Source organism: Cherax quadricarinatus, chromosome 51, assembly GCF_038502225.1.
Source record: "Cherax quadricarinatus isolate ZL_2023a chromosome 51, ASM3850222v1, whole genome shotgun sequence".
Classification (NCBI taxonomy): domain Eukaryota; kingdom Metazoa; phylum Arthropoda; class Malacostraca; order Decapoda; family Parastacidae; genus Cherax; species Cherax quadricarinatus.
In genome coordinates this window covers 10,089,024-10,113,263 of record NC_091342.1, presented here as the reverse complement: position 1 = coordinate 10,113,263, position 24,240 = coordinate 10,089,024, and the positions used below count along the sequence as shown (strand labels likewise).

The following is a 24,240-nucleotide window of genomic DNA, read 5'->3' as shown; positions in this document are numbered from 1 at the left end:
TCACTCATACATAATCACTGGTTTTGCAGAGGCGCTCAGAATACAACAGTTTAGAAGCATATACGTATAAAGATACACAACATATCCCTCCAAACTGCCAATATCCCAAACCCCTCCTTTAAAGTGCAGGCATCGTACTTCCCATTTCCAGGACTCACGTTCAGCTATATAAAAATAACCGGTTTCCCTGAATCCCTTCAGTAAATATTACCCTGCTCACACTCCAACAGTTCGTCAGGTCCCGAATACCATTAGTCTCCATTCACTCCTATCTAACACACACACGCACACTTGCTTGAAGTCCAAGCCCCTCGCCCACAAAACCTCCTTTACTCCCTCCCTCCAACCTTTTTGAGGACGACCCCTATCCTGCCTTCCTTCCCCTACAGATTTATATGCTCTCCATGTTATTCTACTTTGATCCATTCTCGCTAAATGACCAAACCACCTCAACAACCTCTCTTCAGCCGTCTGACTAATACTTTTATTAACTCCACACCTTCTTCTAATTTCCACACTCCGAATTTTCTGCATAATACTTACATCACGCATTGCCCTTAGATAGGACATCTCCACTACCTCTAACCGCCTCCTCGCTGCAGCATTTACAACCCAAGCTTCACACCCATATAAGAGTGTTGGTACCACTATACTTTCGTACATTCCCTTCTTTGCCTCCATAGATAACGTTTTTTTGTCTCCACATATACCTCAACGCACCACTCTCCATTTTTCCTCCATCAATTCTATGGTTAACCTCATCCTTTATAAATCCATCCGCTGACACGTCAACTTCCAGATATCTGAAAACATTCACTTCTTCCATACTCCTTATCTCCAATTTGATATCCAATTTTTCTTTATCTAAATCATTTGACACCCTCATCACCTTACTCTTTTCTATGTTTACTTTCAACTTTGTACCTTTACACACTTTACCAAACTCGTCGACTAACCTTTGCAATTTTTCTTTAGAATCTCCTATAAGCACAGTATCGTCAGCAAAAAGTAACTGTGTCAATTCCCATTTTGTATTTGATTCCCCATAATTTAATCCCACCCCTCTCCCGAACACCCTAGCATTTACAGTGGACCCCCCATAACGATATTATTTCAATCCAGAAGTCTGTTTAGGTGCCGTTATAGACCGAATTTGTTCCCATAAGAAATATTGTGAATTAGATTAGTCCATTTCAGACCCCTAAAAATACACCTACAAAAGCACTTACAAAAATAAACTTACATATTTGGTTGAGTTGGGAGCTGATCATTATCCGGGGGTCCACTGTACTTCCTTTACAACCCCATCTATAAATATATTAACACTTAAATGGTCCAAACGTATATATAAGTTTTTTCAACATCTGAAAGTATGCAAAAAAAATGTAGATCTTCTTTTTTGTTTTACATTTGAAAACGCGTAAAAAAACTATCTACATTTTTTTTGTTATATTTGAAATTATGTAAAAAAAAAGTAGATCTACTTTTGTAGCACTACGAATTTGAATGTCCATCTGTTTGGACCGTTTAAGGGTTAAACAGCCACGGTGACATTACACATCCCTGTGTAAGACCTACTTACCGGGAAGTAGTCTCCCTCTCTTCTACACACCCTAACCTGAGCCTCACTATCCTCATAAAAACTCTTTACAGCATTCAGTAACTTACTACCTATTCCATATACTTGCAACATCTGCCACATTGCTCCCCTATCCACTCTATCATATTTTTTTTTTTTTTTTTTTTTTCAACAAGTCGGCCGTCTCCCACCGAGGCAGGGTGACCCAAAAAAGAAAGAAAATCCCCAAAAAGAAAATACTTTCATCATCATTCAACACTTTCACCACACTCGCACATTATCACTGTTTTTGCAGAGGTGCTCAGAATACAACAGTCTAGAAGCATACACATATAAAGATACACAACATATCCCTCCAAACTGCCAATATCCCAAACCCCTCCTTTAAAGTGCAGGCATTGTACTTCCCATTTCCAGGACTCAAGTCCGACTATATGAAAATAACCGGTTTCCCTGAATCCCTTCACTAAATATTACCCTGCTCACACTCCAACAGATCGTCAGGTCCCAAGTACCATTCGTCTCCATTCACTCCTATCTAACACGCTCATGCACGCTTGCTGGAAGTCCAAGCCCCTTACCCACAAAACCTCCTTTACCCCCTCTCTCCAACCCTTTCGAGGACGACCCCTACCCCGCCTTCCTTCCCCTATAGATTTATATGCTTTCCATGTCATTCTACTTTGATCCATTCTCTCTAAATGACCAAACCACCTCAACAACCCCTCCTCTGCCCTCTGACTAATACTTTTATTAACTCCACACCTTCTCCTAATTTCCACACTCCGAATTTTCTGCATAATATTTACACCACACATTGCCCTTAAACAGGACATCTCCACTGCCTCCAACCGTCTCCTCGCTGCTGCATTTACCACCCAAGCTTCACACCCATATAAGAGTGTTGGTACTACTATACTTTCATACATACCCTTCTTTGCCTCCATAGATAACGTGTTTTGACTCCACATATACCTCAACGCACCACTCACCTTTTTTCCCTCATCAATTCTATGATTAACCTCATCCTTCATAAATCCATCCGCCGACACGTCAACTCCCAAGTATCTGAAAACATTCACTTCTTCCATACTCCTCCTCCCCAATTTGATATCCAATTTTTCTTTATCCAAATCATTTGACACCCTCATCACCTTACTCTTTTCTATGTTCACTTTCAACTTTCTACCTTTACACACATTCCCAAACTCATCCACTAACCTTTGCAATTTTTCTTTAGAATCTCCCATAAGCACAGTATCATCAGCAAAAAGTAACTGTGTCAATTCCCATTTTGAATTTGATTCCCCATAATTTAATCCCACCCCTCTCCCAAACACCCTAGCATTTACTTCCTTTACAACCCCATCTATAAATATATTAAACAACCATGGTGACATTACACATCCCTGTCTAAGACCTACTTTTACCGGGAAGTAGTCTCCCTCTCTTCTACACACCCTAACCTGAGCCTCACTATCCTCATAAAAACTCTTTACAGCATTTAATAACTTACCACTATCATATGCCTTTTCTAAATCCATAAATGCAGTGAAAACTTCTTTACCTTTATGTAAATACTGTTCACATATATGCTTCAATGTAAACACTTGATCTACACATCCCCTACCTACTCTAAAACCTCCTTGCTCATCCGCAATCCTACATTCTGTCTTGCTTCTAATTCTTTCAATAATAACCTTACCGTACACTTTTCCTGGTATACTCGGTAAACTAATTCCTCTATAATTTTTACGATCTCTTTTGTCCCCTTCCCTTTATATAAAGGGACTATACATGCTCTCTGCCAATCCCTAGGTAGCTTCCCCTCTTTCATACATTTTTTTTATTTTATTATCACACCGGCCGATTCCCACCAAGGCAGGGTGGCCCGAAAAAGAAAAACTTTCACCATCATTCACTCCATCACTGTCTTGCCAGAAGGGTGCTTTACACTACAGTTTTTAAACTGCAACATTAACACCCCTCCTTCAGAGTGCAGGCACTGTACTTCCCATCTCCAGGACTCAAGTCCGGCCTGCCGGTTTCCCTGAATCCCTTCATAAATGTTACTTTGCTCACACTCCAACAGCACGTCAAGTATTAAAAACCATTTGTCTCCATTCACTCCTATCAAACACGCTCACGCATGCCTGCTGGAAGTCCAAGCCCCTCGCACACAAAACCTCCTTTACCCCCTCCCTCCAACCCTTCCTAGGCCGACCCCTACCCCGCCTTCCTTCCACTACAGACTGATACACTCTTGAAGTCATTCTGTTTCGCTCCATTCTCTCTACATGTCCGAACCACCTCAACAACCCTTCCTCAGCCCTCTGGACAACAGTTTTGGTAATCCCGCACCTCCTCCTAACTTCCAAACTACGAATTCTCTGCATTATATTCACACCACACATTGCCCTCAGACATGACATCTCCACTGCCTCCAGCCTTCTCCTCGCTGCAACATTCATCACCCACGCTTCACACCCATATAAGAGCGTTGGTAAAACTATACTCTCATACATTCCCCTCTTTGCCTCCAAGGACAAAGTTCTTTGTCTCCACAGACTCCTAAGTGCACCACTCACTCTTTTTCCCTCATCAATTCTATGATTCACCTCATCTTTCATAGACCCATCCGCTGACACGTCCACTCCCAAATATCTGAATACGTTCACCTCCTCCATACTCTCTCCCTCCAATCTGATATTCAATCTTTCATCACCTAATCTTTTTGTTATCCTCATAACCTTACTCTTTCCTGTATTCACCTTTAATTTTCTTCTTTTGCACACCCTACCAAATTCATCCACCAATCTCTGCAACTTCTCTTCAGAATCTCCCAAGAGCACAGTGTCATAGGCAAAGAGCAGCTGTGACAACTCCCACTTTGTGTGTGATTCTTTATCTTTTAACTCCACGCCTCTTGCCAAGACCCTCGCATTTACTTCTCTTACAACCCCATCTATAAATATATTAAACAACCACGGTGACATCACACATCCTTGTCTAAGGCCTACTTTTACTGGGAAAAAATTTCCCTCTTTCCTACATACTCTAACTTGAGCCTCACTATCCTCGTAAAAACTCTTCACTGCTTTCAGTAACCTACCTCCTACACCATACACTTGCAACATCTGCCACATTGCCCCCCTATCCACCCTGTCATACGCCTTTTCCAAATCCATAAATGCCACAAAGACCTCTTTAGCCTTATCTAAATACTGTTCACTTATATGTTTCACTGTAAACACCTGGTCCACACACCCCCTACCTTTCCTAAAGCCTCCTTGTTCATCTGCTATCCTATTCTCCGTCTTACTCTTAATTCTTTCAATTATAACTCTACCATACACTTTACCAGGTACACTCAACAGACTTATCCCCCTATAATTTTTGCACTCTCTTTTATCCCCTTTGCCTTTATACAAAGGAACTATGCATGCTCTCTGCCAATCCCTAGGTACCTTACCCTCTTCCATACATTTATTAAATAATTGCACCAACCACTCCAAAACTATATCCCCACCTGCTTTTAACATTTCTATCTTTATCCCATCAATCCCGGCTGCCTTACCCCCTTTCATTTTACCTACTGCCTCACGAACTTCCCCCACACTCACAACTGGCTCTTCCTCACTCCTACAAGATGTTATTCCTCCTTGCCCTATACACGAAATCACAGCTTCCCTATCTTCATCAACATTTAACAATTCCTCAAAATATTCCTTCCATCTTCCCAATACCTCTACCTCTCCATTTAATAACTCTCCTCTCCTATTTTTAACTGACAAATCCATTTGTTCTCTAGGCTTTCTTAACTTGTTAATCTCACTCCAAAACTTTTTCTTATTTTCAACAAAATTTGTTGATAACATCTCACCCACTCTCTCATTTGCTCTCTTTTTACATTGCTTCACCACTCTCTTAACTTCTCTCTTTTTCTCCATATACTCTTCCCTCCTTGCATCACTTCTACTTTGTAAAAACTTCTCATATGCTAACTTTTTCTCCCTTACTACTCTCTTTACATCATCATTCCACCAATCGCTCCTCTTCCCTCCTGCACCCACTTTCCTGTAACCACAAACTTCTGCTGAACACTCTAACACTACATTTTTAAACCTACCCCATACCTCTTCGACCCCATTGCCTATGCTCTCATTAGCCCATCTATCCTCCAATAGCTGTTTATATCTTACCCTAACTGCCTCCTCTTTTAGTTTATAAACCTTCACCTCTCTCTTCCCTGATGCTTCTATTCTCCTTGTATCCCATCTACCTTTTACTCTCAGTGTAGCTACAACTAGAAAGTGATCTGATATATCTGTGGCCCCTCTATAAACATGTACATCCTGAAGTCTACTCAACAGTCTTTTATCTACCAATACATAATCCAACAAACTACTGTCATTTCGCCCTACATCATATCGTGTATACTTATTTATCCTCTTTTTCTTAAAATATGTATTACCTATAACTAAACCCCTTTCTATACAAAGTTCAATCAAAGGGCTCCCATTATCATTTACACCTGGCACCCCAAACTTACCTACCACACCCTCTCTAAAAGTTTCTCCTACTTTAGCATTCAAGTCCCCTACCACAATTACTCTCTCACTTGGTTCAAAGGCTCCTATACATTCACTTAACATCCACTCTAACACTAAATACCCCCCTTACTTTTAACATTTCTGATATGATGCCGTCAGTTCCAGCTGCTTTACCCCCTTTCATTCTACGTAATGCCTTGCACACCTTCCCCACACTCGCATCCTGCTCTTCTTCACTCCTAAAAGATGGTATACCTCCCTGGCCAATGCATGAAATTACCGCCTCCCTTTCTTTGTTGACATTTAAAAGTTCCTCAAGATATTCCCGCCATCTACCCAATACCTCCATCTCCCCATCTACTGATTCCCCTACTCTGTTTCTGACAAATCCATTCATTCCCTAGGCTTTCTTAACTTGTTTAACTCGCTCCAAAAATTTTTCTTATTTTCATCAAAATTTCTTGACAGTGCCTCTCCCACTCTGTCATCTGCTCTCCTTTTGCACTCTCTCACCACTTTCTTCACTTTTCTTTTATTATTTTTAAACTAGAAGTAGCTTGAAATAAGACTCAAAGTGGTGGAAATGTTTGAATTTTGCCAATTTTACCAAGGTGTAGGGCCCCCTTGCTCTCCCTGGTCTGTTTTATGGGTTTTTATTACCTGTGCTACATTTATTGGGATGGCCTAAACCATGACCAGTCATTCTTGGTTATATTTTATTAATCTGAGAAATAGGGTAAAGTTTTAATATTTTTGTGTGATATATTCAAAATCATCACATTTTTTGTGTCATTACCTTCAGAAAAAGATTTTCTACCATTTCAGGAGAATTTTTTTATTAAACTGCCATACTTTTATCACTTCAAATTGCAGGGGCCACGACAGTGAAAGGGTTAGTTATAGAGGAAGCTGTTACTAGTGATTATCCAGTGTGTATTTAATGTTTTTTATACTTGATCAAACAAACAATATTTCACTAATTTTCACAGATTGGTGCAGGCTTCCATGGTGTGCATGTGTCTCTGTATGTGGTGGATTTAAAACGTGTTCAGCCTTTCGGAGTCCCTCAGCACGACGTACCATCAACTTTCAGATATGGTGCAGCCATACGCAAGAGTTTCAGCAAGGATAAAAATTCTGGAAAAGCTACGTAAGATACTCCCTATTATGTTTTAAGGTTTGCAGTTATTTGTGCTTTATAGCAGTTAATACGTGGGGAATGTTTTTCAGTATTTTCCATAATCTGTTATTACTGCATTTTCACATACTTTTATGTAAGCTGCAAAATCCTTAATAGTGAATGGGTTGTAATAGTTACATAGTGTTTATGCAGATGTATGTTACGTACCTTACTTCTGCATCAAAATATCTGCAAGTATTAATACAGTTGGAAGCTATATCTTATATTTTCTGTATGACACAATATTAATTGCAGTATTAGGGGAGATTTGGAAAAGGTTCCATATATACAGTGTATTCCTACAATCTTTATTTTTTTTTTTTTTTTTTTTTTTTTTTTTTTAGATGCCTTCAGTGATAATTGTTCCATAAGCATTGGGCATTACTATTTTAGAAAAGAGGGTTAAACGTATTCAGTGACACCAGACTATTCTTACCTTCTAAAATCTGTAAAATATTTTTTACTTTAATGAAATAATAGAATCTCAACTCTTGTGTTTGAAGAGGGTATGTCTCAGTCTTCATTCGCATCCTTCAATAAACTGTTTAAAGTTTTGTTCTTCATTGCCAACATTAATTTCTCCTTCCTATGTCTACTTCATATTTTCTCTTCATTAATCCTCTTTAATTCATTCTTTAACACTTCTGCCAAGGCAAGGTGACCCAAAAAAGAGGAAACCCATTTTTTTATATATCCTGAATTCCTGGGACATTACTAGTGCTACAAGTTTGCAGAAACACTTGCCTTGGTTTTCTACTGTTCACAAATAGTGTATCAATTAAAAATGGAAATAAACAGCATTTTGACTCAACCTTAACTGACTGAAACATTGCCTACTTTTCACTGTCAGTTTGACAGTTAATTGCAAACTGTTCCACACACGTTATTGACTAGTTTCTGTTATCTGTCGTAAATGTGAAATTTCCTTTCATTGCACGTCTCCTATGTATAACCTGCAGATTAACTGTATGGCATTTAGTCACCAAAATTTACACATTAATATTACAGAAAGCATATGGCAAGATTTTCTTGAATATAGAGTCTAATACCAGTCTGTCATTGTATGTAGTAATGAAATTATGAAGATTGCTTGCTATATCTCTTATAAAAGACAACAAAACAAAGAAGTACAGTACAGTGGAATCCCGATGTTTGAACTTAATTGGTACCTAGGTGGTGTTCGAACTGTGAAAAGTTCAATGTCTGACACAGTATTTCCTAGGTTTTAATTATCAGCCTCAAACTGGAGTATGCTGAACTGACTCTTCCAAAAGTCTCTTGAGAGTTAGGTCAGTGTCAGAGGGCATTTCAAAGCACTTTTGCAACATGGCTTTCATGTAATGTTTTTTTACAATAAAATTTTAAACAAATCAATGCATTCAGATTCCAGAGAAATGTTTAAAAACTGGGTCATCTTTTTCTGAACAAAATTGTTCGGACCCCAGTTTGTTCAAGGTCCAGTATGTTTGAACATCAAGGTTCCACTGTACCATTTTCCTTTACTGTTGTGGGATCCCTGCAAGTATAATTGACTTTGTTCAAGTGGTGGTGAAACCTTCAGATGTACCATAATTGTTGGTTGTTTGAAATATGGAGTAAGGCAGTCACTATGCTACGGATTAATTCTTGGCAAGCTGGAGTGTTAACAATAAGGAAAACTAAAGAAAAATATTTATTTGATCTTGTATCACTTTCAGGGCAGAGTCTATGAAAACTGAGGAAGCATCAGATACTGGGGGTGAGGAACCCCAGGAAGAGGACCCTCCTCCAGAGATCACTAACCTTAATGACTACAATGGAATATTTCAGACACGACGGGAATGTAAGTCATATTTATCATTAATGTTCTTTTGGTTTTAAAAAGGGATTTCAGCATTGGCAAGTAGCATTATAGTACATAATTTTTTTTTTAATTTTGGATGTTTTAAAAATAGTATTTTACATGTTAAACTCTTCATTGATTTGAACATTCAAGTAAAAGTAGCTGATTGACATTGTTAATGCATTTCATATTATTGCTGTGATATCTGAAGTTCTCAGATCTTCCATTGTATTGCTAAAACTGCTGAAATCCCAAGGCCTCCCTGACATGTGTCTTCCAATGGCCTTGATTTTACCCTATCACATTTTTTCTTTTTTCAACTTTATTCTTAAGTATTTATGCTTGTGTTAATTTTAGAAGAAGAGTTGTTCTTGTCTACTTGCATATGAATTCTATGTAAATGTTGAATTGCTACCTTCCTCACAAATAAGCATGTTCCCAAAAGTTAATTAGGCAGTAGGCTCTGCATGTGTAGTTATATCACAGCTCTATCCTCACCTCAGATAAATTCTTTAAGCCACCTCAAAAGTGCCCACACACAAATTTATTCATGTGAATGCGTTTTTATTTTTAGTTCAAATTATGAAGTCAGAAAGCACTCTGGAGAGCTTAAGATGATTTCTGATTTGTAGTCTTGCAAATGCTTATTCTCTGTTGATAATTATTGTGTGGCTTCTTGTTTTAATATTAATCATAACTGTTGTATTTGTTGTGCTTCTATTACAGTACAGAGAACACCACCCCCGCTCGAGCCCAAACCTGCCATTAACAATAACAATGGTAGGTATAGGAATCATAGTCCTCAACTTTGAGCAACTGATATGCACTTTCCCAGAACAGTATGTATATAAAATGTCAGTCAGCATTTCCGATTCTCCACAACACAGAGCTTCAGTTCTGCCCAATTTCGTAATTTTAAATAAAATTGTGTTTCTTTATGCTGTTGATTTTTAATAAATAGTGTAGGGGTAGCTGGAAGCCCTTATGTTGCCAAGAAAGAGGCTGTTAGGAGTGTAAGCCTGAGGAGAATATCTTCGAATGTGTAATACTTTAACATTTTGTGAGAGATTTTGAAAATTGTTTTTTGTTAACTGCTTCCGAGGCAAGGTGACCCAGAGAAGAGAATACATTCGCCATCATTCATTCCATCTCCATCTTTCCAGAAGTGTGCCAACGTCACAATCAGAATACCCTCTGATTATACCACCCCCATCCCTTTTTCAGATTACAGGCACTGCCCTTCCCACTTCAAGGACTCTGTCCTGGCTAATCAGTTTCCTTGAATCCTTTTATATAAGTTATCTTGCTCACACTCCAAGCCACTTGTCTCCATTATTTGGTTTTTTAAATTGTGAAGCATTACTTTATAAAAAAAAATGTTAGTTTGACAGGGTTAATGCAGCACACAGTGCTGTAAGGTATGGTATTTTTGTGTTCAAGCTGTCAGAGCAAGAGGGAGGTGTGATGTGTCTTCATTGAGTCATTTCATTTTGCTATATAAGTAAGGGTGGGTAGGAATAATATAATGTTTGGGAGGGCATTTGAACTGTAATGCCCATGCACTATTAGCAAGACAGCTATTGAGTGATTTTTTTTTTAATAGTCTCCTACCCTTGTGGGAAAATAACTATTATGGTTAAAAAAAAAAAAAAGCATTTAATGTTAAATTCTGTTTCTTAAACTCTCAGGGTCTACTATGGGTAATATGTGTAACCTTCAGCCATCTTTTACACCACTTAAGAATGGCAGAAACAAATCACGTTGCTGTATAAAGTTGGCAAAAAAAAAGGCTGCTAAACATATTTTTGAATAGTAATTTGAGGTTCAAGAATATGTCATTTCAGCTTGTGTATTATCAGGTGAAGCCCTTTTAAGTAAAAATATTGTTTTTAGGTTAAGTCTTAGGATGTTATATATATTAATATGTAGTGTAAATTTTATCAAAGAAGTGTAAAAATTAGATGTGTGGTGGCATGAGAGGCCCAAGTCATTTAACATTGTTGGGGTTGGTGTGGTAGTTTGGTCATTTAGGAAGAATGGAGTAAGACAGGCTTGCCAAGAGTGCATATAAACTGGAGGAGATGGAAGTAGGTGTAAAGCATGTCCCAGGAAAACTTGGATAGAGGGTTCATTTGGGGATTTGAATAGGGGTGTGTATGCACATGTGCACACGCACACATGCAAGGTAACATTTATGATTGGATTCTGGGAAACTAGATAACTGGACAGTGTTTGGTGGGAAGTTCAGTGCCTGCACCCTGAAGGATGTTCCTGTTAGGTGGATCATTCGTGGGATTAGCACTAAACATGTAGGGGTCATACAGTGTGGGAATGGGAGATAATCAGGTTTGATCTAAGGGAGGGATAGATCCAATTCCATTAATCAAGAGCTCTACTATCATCAGGATCTCTCTTGAATGGGCAGAATTGTGATGTTCATGCACTACTGGTAAGATGGCAAAGGAGTGATTTTTGGTGAGTTTCCTTATGTGGATCAACCCTTTATTGATGGGAAATGCCTAGTGTATTAAAAACACAAATTAAAACCCATAATAAACCTTTTATAAACATGGTATTTTTATTGTTTTGTCATGTTCTGATTGTCATAAAATCAGATAAATACAGTGTTGTATTTAAATTCAAGATTGTTTTATGCCAATTGGTTTGCTTCCCTGTGGAATAATCTTTTAACTTGGCAAATGGAAAGTGACAAGTGTGTGCAGTGTCCCTGCACCTGGTTATGTGCTGGGGAACATGATTTATATTGTTAATCTCTTAAACATCCTTATGATTTTTATATGTGGAGGTGTGAAAAAATTTTAGTAAGTGATTTATTAGTAACATAGTACTTACATATGAGAATTGTAAGCCCAACTAGCTTTGTCTGAAAGCTTCTTTTTAATAATGTTAATGTTAATGATGCATGCACAGTAATAAGTAAATACAAATATTTATTTTTTATGCTTAATGATTCACTACAGATCCAATGGTGCCTCAAGTAATGACCAGTCCTGATGTGATACGACCAGAGCCCCTCAGACACAGTCCACCAACTGCAGCCAGACCTTCCACTCCAGAGTCAACTAGAAGGGGATCATCCCAAAATGTGTCTCATCTTCCTCGGCCAATTGCCACTCCAAGAGAGACTGCCACTCCAAGGTTGGTATACTTTTTAATGTCTTACATTTTTCCTACCAAATGGCATGTGCAGCATTCAAAATATAATAATGCACAAATATGTTTTGCATCATGGTCTAATTTTATACTGTTCCTGTTCTTGTGTTTTTTAAAACTTCCAAATCACTTAAGAATTTTCTTGCAATGCTATTTTCAGTTTTTTCACTGCCAGTTTCTCCAAGCACAAATCTCAGAATCTATATCTACTAGCTCTTCATCCCTAAAAGGAGACTTTTTGAAGCCAGTGAGGAGCTTTTTTTTTTTTTTTCCAAGGAATTAGGCATTACCTTTCCTTACTTGGATTGAATCTGACTACCTTCCTATCCCCCAGGTGCTGTCGGTTTAGAACTCTTCCTTTGCCCCCATGATTGCAATAATAATAGACTTAAAGAAGATGCCAGGATTCAAATCTTTAAATGTTAGTTTACCCTTCTGTTTAGTTTTAAGCTCTTCATCTGTCATCCTTTATAAAAGATAGTTCTCTACATAAATCACAATAATTCACATAATAGTATCAACATTGCACACACAGTGACGATGTCTGTCCCATGCTGTCATGTCTAAGTTTCATGCTGGTCAGCCATTTTCTTATCCTTTTGTACAGTATACTGAGGAACCATAATGATTATACATAACCAAGAAATTTAATTATTGTAAACTGTTTATATATGTCTCTCTGATTGTTTTCTAACTCTTACTATTGTTAATTTCTGTACTAAAATAAGTACTTGTGGTGATTAATCCTCCTGTGCACACAGTCTTAAATAGTAATTATCTTGCCCAATACTAAATAAAAAATTTGTAATAATAGACATGGTTTTTGGGACCTGACAAGCTGTTGGAGTGTGAGCAGGGTAATATTTTGTGACTGGCTTCAGGGAAACTGGTTAGCTGGACTTGAGTCCTGGAAATGGGAAGTACAATGCCTGCACTTTAAAGGAGGGGTTTGAGATATTGGCAGTTTGGAGGGATTTCTGAACTGTCGTATCTGAGCGCCTCTGCAAAGACAGTGATTATGTATGAGCGATGGTGAAAGTGTTGAATGATGACGAAAGTATTTTTCTTTCTTTTTGGGTCACCCTGCCTCGGTAGGAAACGGCCGATGCATTAAAAAAAAAAATGTACATTTTTTCTTTGTACTCTGTTATATATATTTATGTATCTGTACAGTAGAGTGGACCCCCGGTTCACGTTATTAATCCGTTCCTGAGAGCTCATCGTAAAGCAAAATTATCAGAAAGCGAATCAATTTTCCCCATAAGAAATAATGGAAATCAAAAATTAATCCGTGCAAGACACCCAAAAGTATGAAAAAAAAAAACTTTTACCACATGAAATATTAAGTTTAATGCAATAGAATAATTACAATAACAATAATAACAATAGAATAATCTCAATAGAATAATTGACACTTACCTTTAATGAAGATCTGGTGATGATTGATGGGATGGGAGGAGGGGAGAGTGTCAAAGTTTTTAATGTTTAGAAGGGGAATCCCCCTCCATTAGGACTTGAGGTAGCAAGTCCTTTTTCGGGGTTACTTCCCTTCTTCTTTTAATGCCACTAGGACCAGCTTGAGAGTCACTGGACTTGTGTCACACAACATATCTGTCCATAGAGGCCTGTACCTCTCACTCCTTTATGACTTTCCTAAAGTGGTTCACAACATTGTTAGTGTACAGGTTGCCAACACAGCTTGCAGTAGCTGTGTCAGGGTGATTTTCATCAAAAAAGGTTTGCACTTCTAGCCACTTTGCACACATTTCCTTAATCTTTGAAGTAGGCAACTTCGCCAATTTCTCTATCCCCTCCTCCGAAGCAGTTTCCTCAGGTCTGGCCTCTTGCTGTTGAAGATGATCTAGCAGCTCATCAGTGGTTAGTTCGTCATTGTCCTCCTCCACCAACTCTTCCACATCCTCCCCACTAACCTCCAACCCCAAGGACTTTCCCAATGCCACAATGGATTCCTCAACTGGCATAGGATTCCCAGCGTTAGCCTCAAACCCTTCAAAATCCCTTTTGTCTACAAATTCTGGCCACAGTTTCTTCCAAGCAGAGTTCAAGGTCTTCTTAGTCACTCCCTCCCAAGCCTTACCTATAAGGTTTACACAATTGAGGATATTAAAGTGATCCTTCCAAAACTTCTTTAGAGTCAATAGAGTATCTGTGGTCACTTCAAAGTACCTTTCAAACATAGCTTTTGTGTACAGTTTTTTGAAGTTGGAAATGGCCTGCTGGTCCATGGGCTGCAGGAGAGGAGTGGTATTAGGAGGCAAAAACTTTACCTTAATGAAGCTCATGTCCCCACAAGTTGCTCTGCCAAGTCTGTAGGATGACCAGGGGCATTGTCTAACACCAGGAGGCACTTAAGGTCTAATTTCTTTTCAGTTAGGTAATTTTTCACAGTGGGGGCAAATTAATGGTGTAACCAGTCATAGAAAAAGTCCCTAGTGACCCATGCCTTAGTGTTTGCCCTCCACAGCACACACAAATTAGCCTTGAGAATATTCTTTTGCCTGAATGCTCTGGGAGTTTGAGTGATACACCAATAAAGGCTTCACTTTGCAATCACCACTAGCATTGGCACACATCAACAGAGTAAGCCTGTCTTTCATAGGCTTATGTCCTGGGAGTGCCTTTTCCTCCTGAGTAATGTAAATCCTGCTTGGCAATTTCTTCCAAAACAGGCCTGTTTTGTCACAATTAAACACTTGTTCAGGTTTCAATCCTTCAGCCTCTATGTACTTCCTGAATTCATGCACATATTTTTCAGCTGCTTTTTGGTCTGAACTGGCAGCCTCACCATGCCTAATCACACTATGTATGCTACTTCGGTTCTTAAATCTTTCAAACCAACCTTTGCTAGCCTTAAATTCACTCACATCACCACTAGTTTCAGGCATTTTTCTAATTAAATCCTCATGCAACTGCCTAGCCTTTTCACAAATGATCGCTTGAGAGATGCTATCTCCAGCTATCTGTTTTTCATTTATCCACACCAATAACAGTCTCTCAACATTTTCTAACACTTGCGATCACTGTTTTGTAATCACAGTTGCACCTTTTGCAAGAACAGCTTCCTTGATTGCCATTTTCCTGCTCACTATAGTAGAGATGATTGATTGGGATTTACTATACAACTAGGCCAGGTCCGACACACGCACTCCACTTTCATACTTTGCAATTATGTCTTTCTTCATTTCAATAGTCATTAGCACCCTTGGTCTCGATGGGTTGGCACTAGAAGCTTTCTTGGGGCCCATGGTGACTTATTTTGCAGAAACAAGCACCAAAAACAGTGATAATATGGAATGTACCGAATGTATCCTTAGATGCACGCGCACTGGCTGGCTTGTAAACACTGGCACACACGGGGCAGTTCAGGCCACATGTGGACACGTCTCTTACGAATCGTATCGCGTACCGGGTTTTGTAACGGGAACCGAGGCAAATTTTTTGCGATATAATGCTTTGGATACCAGATTTATCGGTTACCGATGACTTCGTGAACCGGGGGTCCACTGTATTTCATTGCCGAGACATTTATGTTTTTGTTCACATGCATAGCAAAACACATGTTTGGTGCCCACTTGTTTGTTTTCAAAGCTTTGGTTAGCACTTTTTGCAATTTTTTAGGTACTATATTTCCAAGACACTGCACATATATTTGCACCATTCACCAGTGCTTTAGTCTTGCTGTTTTTTGGAGAATGCAACTTTATTTTTGTTATGCCCATAGATATGATAATGGTAACCAGCCAGTGTCGCCTCCCACAAATCCCACCAGTTTTCCCAGTCTGTATGAAAGACGTGGCTCTACTCAGGAACAGTCTGCCTATGTTTCTCCTCACAGGTAATGCAGTATTATAGGATGTGTATTGTTTATCTGTTTTTCTATTTTATCCTTACATATCTGTGCTTACTCATATGTGCTTGCACCTTTATATTTCTCTTTTGCTCTGAATTAATTTAAAGGTATCTGAAACCTTTATCTTAATTTTATCAAAGGTCTTACTAGTTATGAGTGTGTTAGATGGGAGTGAATGGAGGCAAATGGTTTTTGGGACCTGACAAGCTGTTGGAGTGTGAGCATGGTAATATTTTGTGAAGGGATTCAAGGAAACCGGTTAGCTGGACTTGATTCCTGGTGGTGGGAAGTACAATGCCTGCACTTAAAAGGAGGGGTTTGGGATATTGGCTGTTTGGAGTGACATCTAAATTGTCATATCTGGGCACCTCTGCAAAGACAGTGATTATGTGTGAATGATGGTGAGAGTGTTTCTATTTTGGGTCACCCAGCCTCGGTGGGAGACAGACGATATGTTAAACAAAAAAACAAAAATTATTAATCCCAACCAAATGTTATGACCCAATTAGAGACTACACACTCAGTGGCAGTGCCAGTCCAAACTTGAGTCAGCCATACAGAGCACGTGCTGTGTCGGAAAGCAGAAGAGACACCAGAGACACTTCCAGTGCACCTTACGAAACTGAAGGAAACAGGTGAGTACTGCAAACTTTAAATGTATACCTTCCTATTCTTTCTTCTTTCAACAAACTGGCTGTATTCCACCAAGACAGGGTAACCCAAAAGGAAAAACGGAAGTTTCTCTCTTTAAATTTAGCAATGTATACAGGAAAAGGGGTTACTAGCCCCTTGCTCCCGTCATTTTAGTCGCCTTTTATGACGTGCATGGCTTATGGAGGAAGAATTCTTTTCCACTTCCCCATGGATTTAAGAGGAAATAAAGAACAAGATTTATTAAGAAAATAGAAGAAAACCCCAGGTGGGTGTGTATATATATATGCATTTACATACATGTGTAGTGTGACCTAAGTGTGAGTAGAAGTAGCAAAATATACCTGTTGTCCCACATGTTTACCTTCTTATTGTCTGCATCAAATTAAAGTGGATATCTTAATAATCACCACGGGGAAGTGGAAAAGAATTCTTCCTCCGTAAGCCCTGTGTGTTGTAAGAGGCAACTAAAAGGCCAGGAGCAAGAGGCTAGTAACCCCTTCTATATAAATTACTAAATTTAAAGAGAAACTTTAATTTTTCTTCTTTTAGGTCACCCTGCCTCGGTGTCATACAGCCCATTTGTTAAAAAAAAAAAAAAAAAAAAAAAAATTTAGGTGCCACACAGATAATCAGGTCTTTGCTTTTTTCCCGTTACTCTTTAATAATCTTTTTACATTTCTGTTTTTTTTATATATACATTTCAATGCTAGGTAGTAGGTTGGTAGACAGCAACTGCCCAGGGAGGTACTACCGTCCTGCCAATAAGTGTAAAACGAAAGCCTGTAATTGTTTTACATGATGGTAGGATTGCTGGTGTCCTTTTTTCTGTCTCGTAAACATGCAAGATTTCAGGTACGTCTTGCTACTTCTACTTACACTTAGGTCACACTACACATACATGTACAAGCATATATACAGGTCTCCCTCAACATTCGCGAGGGTTAGGGGATCAAGAGCCTCGCGAATGTTGAAAAATTGCGAGTGTTTGGTGCCCCAAAATATTGTAGGGAAATATAATACAATACTGCTTCCTTAACTTGTTGAACCATGAACAATCATAAAATACATGAAAACGTCGTAAATTGTACTAAATACATATATGTTATGGTTTAATAACATGTATGTTATTAAATGCCACTGCCTCCACCACTTCCTCAACCACTGCGAGTCCCTACTACCCTCCCTCCCACCCCGGCAACTGGCAGCCAGCCCTCCCACCACTCAGTGTGGTGAGTGTTTTGTTTGTTCATTATTTGCTATTAAACTACAGTATAAATAATGTAAACACATTCATGACTGCATATTGGAATGGCTATTTGGACAGGTATTGGACGGTGACATCATGTGTTTACTCTTGAACACAGCAAAGAATCAAACATTTCTGCTACTGCTAATAATAACAATAGTAATAATAATAATAATAAATGTGATAGAATTGAAGAAGGAAATTGTACAAAAATACGAGGGAGTGGTTGACACATCGTCAGTGTGGCTTTGTTTATGCTGGAGTGAGCATTAGTCTCCGTGCTCTTCCAAACATTTCACAATAATTCACTGTGACTGGAGTGGTAGAGGCAGTGGTAGAGGCAGTGGTTGAGGCAGTGGTTGAGGCAGTGGTTGAGGCAGTGGTTGAGGCAGCGGTTGAGGTGCTGGTAGAGGCAGCGGTTTAGGCAGGGGTTGAGGCAGCAGTTGAGGCAATGGTGGAGGCAGCAGTTGAGGCAGTGGTATTTAATAACATGTTATAAATAATAATAATACATATTATTAACATTTATTATTATTATTATTAACATGTATGTTATTAAATACCACTGCCTCAACCACTGCCTCATCCGCTGTCTCACCCACTGCCTCAACTGCTGCCTCGCCCACTGCCTCACCCACTGCCTCACCCACTGCCTCAACCGCTGTCTCACCCACTGCCTCACCCACTGCCTCAACTGCTGCCTCGCCCACTGCCTCAACTGCTTCCTCAACCACTGCCTCTACCACTCCAGTCGCACTCAATCTACAAGCACCAAACGCAATGAATTATTGTGAAATGTTTGGAAGAGCACAGAGACTAATGCTCACTCCAGCATAAACAAAGCCACACTGACGATGTGTCAACAACTCCCTCACATTTTTGTACAATTTCCTTCTTCAATTCTATCGCATTTATTATTATTATTATTATTATTATTATTATTATTGTTATTATTAGCAGTAGCAGAAATGTTTGATTCTTTGCTGTGTTCAAGAGCAAACACATGATGTCACCATCCAATACCTGTCCAAATAGCCATTCCAATATGCAGTCATGAATGGGTTTACATTATTTATACTGTAGTTTAATAGCAAATAATGAACAAAAACACTCGCCACACTGGTGGGAGGGCTGGCTGCCAGTTGCAGGGGTCGGAGGGAGGGTGGTAGGGACTCGCAGGTGGCGGGAAACTTACATATGATTTAGCGGCTGGGAATTTGGAGGCTGGGAATTTGGCAGCTGGGAATTCGCGAATGTGTGAAGCCCGCGAAAGTTGAAAACGCGAATGTTGAGGGAGACCTGTATACATACCCTTCTGGGTTTTCTGCTATTTTCTTTCTAGTTCTTGTTCTTGTTTATTTCCTCTTATCTCCATGGGGAAGTGGAACAGAATTCTTCCTCCCTAAGCCATGCGTGTTGTAAGAGGCGACTAAAATGCCCGGAGCAAGGGGCTAGTAACCCCTTCTCCTGTATAAGTTACTAAATTTGAAAAGAGAAATTTTTGTTTTTCTTTTTGGGCCACCCTGCCTCAGTGGGATACGGCCAGTTTGTTGAAAAAAAAAAATTCAATGCTAAATTTATTTGCTGGTAAATATACAATATAAAAAAACTTGCTCATTGTCCATCCTTTATTATCAGTGAATAAATTAGGGTTAACTTATTGATATTGTTCTCTTGTATAAAATATATGTTGGATAATTGGATCCCTATTTTGTTTCCTTAAATTACTGTACATATTATTTAACCTTTTCACTGTTGGCGCCGTAATATTACGGCTTGCAAGCCAGTGTTGGTGCCATAATATTACGCCAAAATTCTAGCGGCTTCAAATCTTGCAGGAGAAAGCTCGTAGGCCTACATATGAGAGAATGGGTCTGAGTGGTCAGTGTGCGCAGTATAAAAAGTCCTGCAGCACACAGTACATAATGAGAAAAAAACTCCGTGTTTTTGGTTTAAAATACCAATTTTGCAGTGTATTTTCGTATGGTAATTATGGTTGTATTTTCGTTTCCTTGGTCTCACTTGATAGAATGGAAGATATATTACATAAATAGAGATGATTTTGAATGGTTTATAGACTAAAAGTACCTTGAAATTGAGCTCAAAGTTGCAGAAAGGTTCAATTTTTGCCGATGTTCAAGAGTAAACATATCATGTCACGCGTCCAATACGTGTCAACTGGTGGGTCTAATATGCTTTCACAAATGTGCTGATATCATTTATACCATTTTTTACAATAATGCAGTAGTCTGCATAACAGTAAATCTTCTATTTTTTGTGTGAATAAAAATTCAAAATGGAAAGCAAGTGTAATGTAAGAGGGGCCTAGAGATGTGACTAGTGAACAGAGAAAACTTTATTTTAGTGCTAGGAATGTTTGTATTGTTAATTCTGGACCCTATTTTTAAATTGACCTTGAATTGTGTATGAAATTGGCTAAATTACCAATTTCTGATCACTTTATTGGGTAGTTGAAATCAGTAAATGGGCAGTTTCTTGTACTCAATTGATAGAATAATGGAGTTCTAGCGAATAGCTATGAGTTTGGTCGACTGGAACAATGAAATTGGCCGAAAATAGGGCTCAAAGTGGGCGAAATCGCCATTGTGTAAATATTGCCAAGCCTGCTAAGTTCATGAGAGCGCAGTTCTGTAAGTTTCCCATCAACTTTTGTAATTTAGTGTCATTACCATCGGGAAAAGATTCTCTCTCATTTCATAAGATTTTTTTTTAATTCTTTGACACCGAGGTCAAGTTTGTGAGTAGGGGTCTCGACAGTGAAAAGGTTAATAGCTAAAGATTTGACCTTTAAATTTCCAGAAACCAAACACACTATTGTAACTGGTCAAACATAGTCTTTATTTACTGTAGGTCTCTACTAGCATTATAATGTCATTTACAAAAATTCAAAATCTTAGTCAACTGATGCCCATCATATCACACACCATTCGTTACTTATGTTATCCGCCCACTAGACTGGTAGTAGGTTGGTAGACAGCAACCACCCAGGGAAGTACTACCGTCCTGCCAGATGACTGTGAAACAGAAACCTGTAACTGTTTTGCATGATGGTAGAATTGCTGTTTTCTTTTTCTGTCTCAAACACGCTAGATAACAGGGATATCTTGCTACTCCTACTTACACTTTAGTCACACTTCACAGACACGCACATGCATATATATATACATACATCTAGGTTTTTCTCCTTTTTCTAAATAGCTCTTGTTCTTCTTTATTTCTTCTATTGTCCATGGGGAAGTGGAAAAGAATCTTTCCTCCGTAAGCCATGCGTGTCGTATGAGGCGACTAAAATGCCGGGAGCAATGGGCTAGTAACCCCTTCTCCTGTAGACATTTACTAAAAAAGAGAAGAAAAACTTTATAAAACTGGGATGCTTAAATGTGCGTGGATGTAGTGCGGATGACAAGAAACAGATGATTGCTGATGTTATGAATGAAAAGAAGTTGGATGTCCTGGCCCTAAGCGAAACAAAGCTGAAGGGGGTAGGGGAGTTTCGGTGGGGGGAAATAAATGGGATTAAATCTGGAGTATCTGAGAGAGTTAGAGCAAAGGAAGGGGTAGCAGTAATGTTGAATGATCAGTTATGGAAGGAGAAAAGAGAATATGAATGTGTAAATTCAAGAATTATGTGGATTAAAGTAAAGGTTGGATGCGAGAAGTGGGTCATAATAAGCGTGTATGCACCTGGAGAAGAGAGGAATGCAGAGGAGAGAGAGAGATTTTGGGAGATGTTAAGTGAATGTATAGGAGCCTTTGAACCAAGTGAGAGAGTAATTGTGGTGGGGGACCTGAATGCTAAAGTAGGAGAAACTTTTAGAGAGGGTGTGGTAGGTAAGTTTGGGGTGCCAGGTGTAAATGATAATGGGAGCCCTTTGATTGAACTTTGTATAGAAAGGGGTTTAGTTATAGGTAATACATATTTTAAGAAAAAGAGGATAAATAAGTATACAAGATATGATGTAGGGCGAAATGACAGTAGTTTGTTGGATTATGTATTGGTAGATAAAAGACTGTTGAGTAGACTTCAGGATGTACATGTTTATAGAGGGGCCACAGATATATCAGATCACTTTCTAGTTGTAGCTACACTGAGGGTAAAAGGTAGATGGGATACAAGGAGAATAGAAGTATCAGGGAAGAGAGAGGTGAAGGTTTATAAACTAAAAGAGGAGGCAGTTAGGGTAAGATATAAACAGCTATTGGAGGATAGATGGGCTAATGAGAGCATAGGCAATGGGGTCGAAGAGGTATGGGGTAGGTTTAAAAATGTAGTGTTAGAGTGTTCAGCAGAAGTTTGTGGTTACAGGAAAGTGGGTGCGGGAGGGAAGAGGAGCAATTGGTGGAATGATGTAAAGAGAGTAGTAAGGGAGAAAAAGTTAGCATATGAGAAGTTTTTACAAAGTAGAAGTGATGCAAGGAGGGAAGAGTATATGGAGAAAAAGAGAGAGGTTAAGAGAGTGGTGAAGCAATGTAAAAAGAGCAAATGAGAGAGTGGGTGAGATGTTATCAACAAATTTTGTTGAAAACAAGAAAAAGTTTTGGAGTGAGATTAACAAGTTAAGAAAGCCTAGAGAACAAATGGATTTGTCAGTTAAAAATAGGAGAGGAGAGTTATTAAATGGAAAGTTAGAGGTATTGGGAAGATGGAGGGAATATTTTGAGGAATTGTTAAATGTTGATGAAGATAGGGAAGCTGTGATTTCGTGTATAGGACAAGGAGGAATAACATCTTGTAGGAGTGAGGAAGAGCCAGTTGTGAGTGTGGGGGAAGTTCGTGAGGCAGTAGGTAAAATGAAAGGGGGTAAGGCAGCCGGGATTGATGGGATAAAGATAGAAATGTTAAAAGCAGGTGGGGATATAGTTTTGGAGTGGTTGGTGCAATTATTTAATAAATGTATGGAAGAGGGTAAGGTACCTAGGGATTGGCAGAGAGCATGCATAGTTCCTTTGTATAAAGGCAAAGGGGATAAAAGAGAGTGCAAAAATTATAGGGGGATAAGTCTGCTGAGTGTAGGTAGTAGGTTGGTAGACAGCAACCGCCCAGGGAGGTACTACCGTCCTGCCAAGTGAGTGTAAAACGAAAGCCTGTAATTGTTTTACATGATGGTAGGATTGCTGGTGTCTTTTGTCTGTCTCATAAATATGCAAGATTACAGTTAAGTCTTGCTACTTCTACTTACACTTAGGTCACACTACACATACATGTACAAGCATATATATACACACCCCTCTGGGTTTTCTTCTATTTTCTTTCTAATTCTTGTTCTTGTTTATTTCCTCTTATCTCCATGGGGAAGTGGAACAGAATTCTTCCTCTGTAAGCCATGTGTGTCGTAAGAGGCGACTAAAATGCCGGGAGCAAGGGGCTAGTAACCCCTTCTCCTGTATATATTACTAAATTTAAAAGGAGAAACTTCAGTTTTTTCTTTTGGGCCACCCCACCTCAGTGGGATACGGCTGGTACGTTGAAAGAAGAAGAAGTCTGCTGAGTATACCTGGTAAAGTGTATGGTAGAGTTATTATTGAAAGAATTAAGAGTAAGACGGAGAATAGGATAGCAGATGAACAAGGAGGCTTTAGGAAAGGTAGGGGGTGTGTGGACCAGGTGTTTACAGTGAAACATACAAGTGAACAGTATTTAGATAAGGCTAAAGAGGTCTTTGTGGCATTTATGGATTTGGAAAAGGCGTATGACAGGGTGGATAGGGGGGCAATGTGGCAGATGTTGCAAGTGTATGGTGTAGGAGGTAGGTTACTGAAAGCAGTGAAGAGTTTTTACGAGGATAGTGAGGCTCAAGTTAGAGTATGTAGGAAAGAGGGAAATTTTTTCCCAGTAAAAGTAGGCCTTAGACAAGGATGTGTGATGTCACCGTAGTTGTTTAATATATTTATAGATGGGGTTGTAAGAGAAGTAAATGCGAGGGTCTTGGCAAGAGGCGTGGAGTTAAAAGATAAAGAATCACACACAAAGTGGGAGTTGTCACAGCTGCTCTTTGCTGATGACACTGTGCTCTTGGGAGATTCTGAAGAGAAGTTGCAGAGATTGGTGGATGAATTTGGTAGGGTGTGCAAAAGAAGAAAATTAAAGGTGAATACAGGAAAGAGTAAGGTTATGAGGATAACAAAAAGATTAGGTGATG

At 39.0% G+C, this 24,240-nt stretch overlaps 1 protein-coding gene across 6 annotated transcripts in view; it reads left to right on the top strand.

The window, feature by feature from the left end:
- kat80 (katanin 80) overlaps positions 1-24,240 on the top strand; it is a 319,028-nt gene that overhangs the window by 275,953 nt on the left and 18,835 nt on the right. For 4 of the 6 annotated variants that reach the window (XM_053784829.2, XM_053784825.2, XM_053784826.2 and 1 more), the window contains 6 exons: positions 7,122-7,282; positions 9,010-9,134; positions 9,861-9,914; positions 12,116-12,293; positions 16,051-16,164; positions 16,689-16,814. In XM_053784829.2, coding sequence (XP_053640804.1) covers positions 7,122-7,282; positions 9,010-9,134; positions 9,861-9,914; positions 12,116-12,293; positions 16,051-16,164; positions 16,689-16,814 — 758 coding nt within the window. The remainder of the gene's footprint in view (positions 1-7,121; positions 7,283-9,009; positions 9,135-9,860; positions 9,915-12,115; positions 12,294-16,050; positions 16,165-16,688; positions 16,815-24,240) is intronic. The other 2 variants (XM_053784828.2, XM_053784830.2) reach the window with 2 other exon arrangements.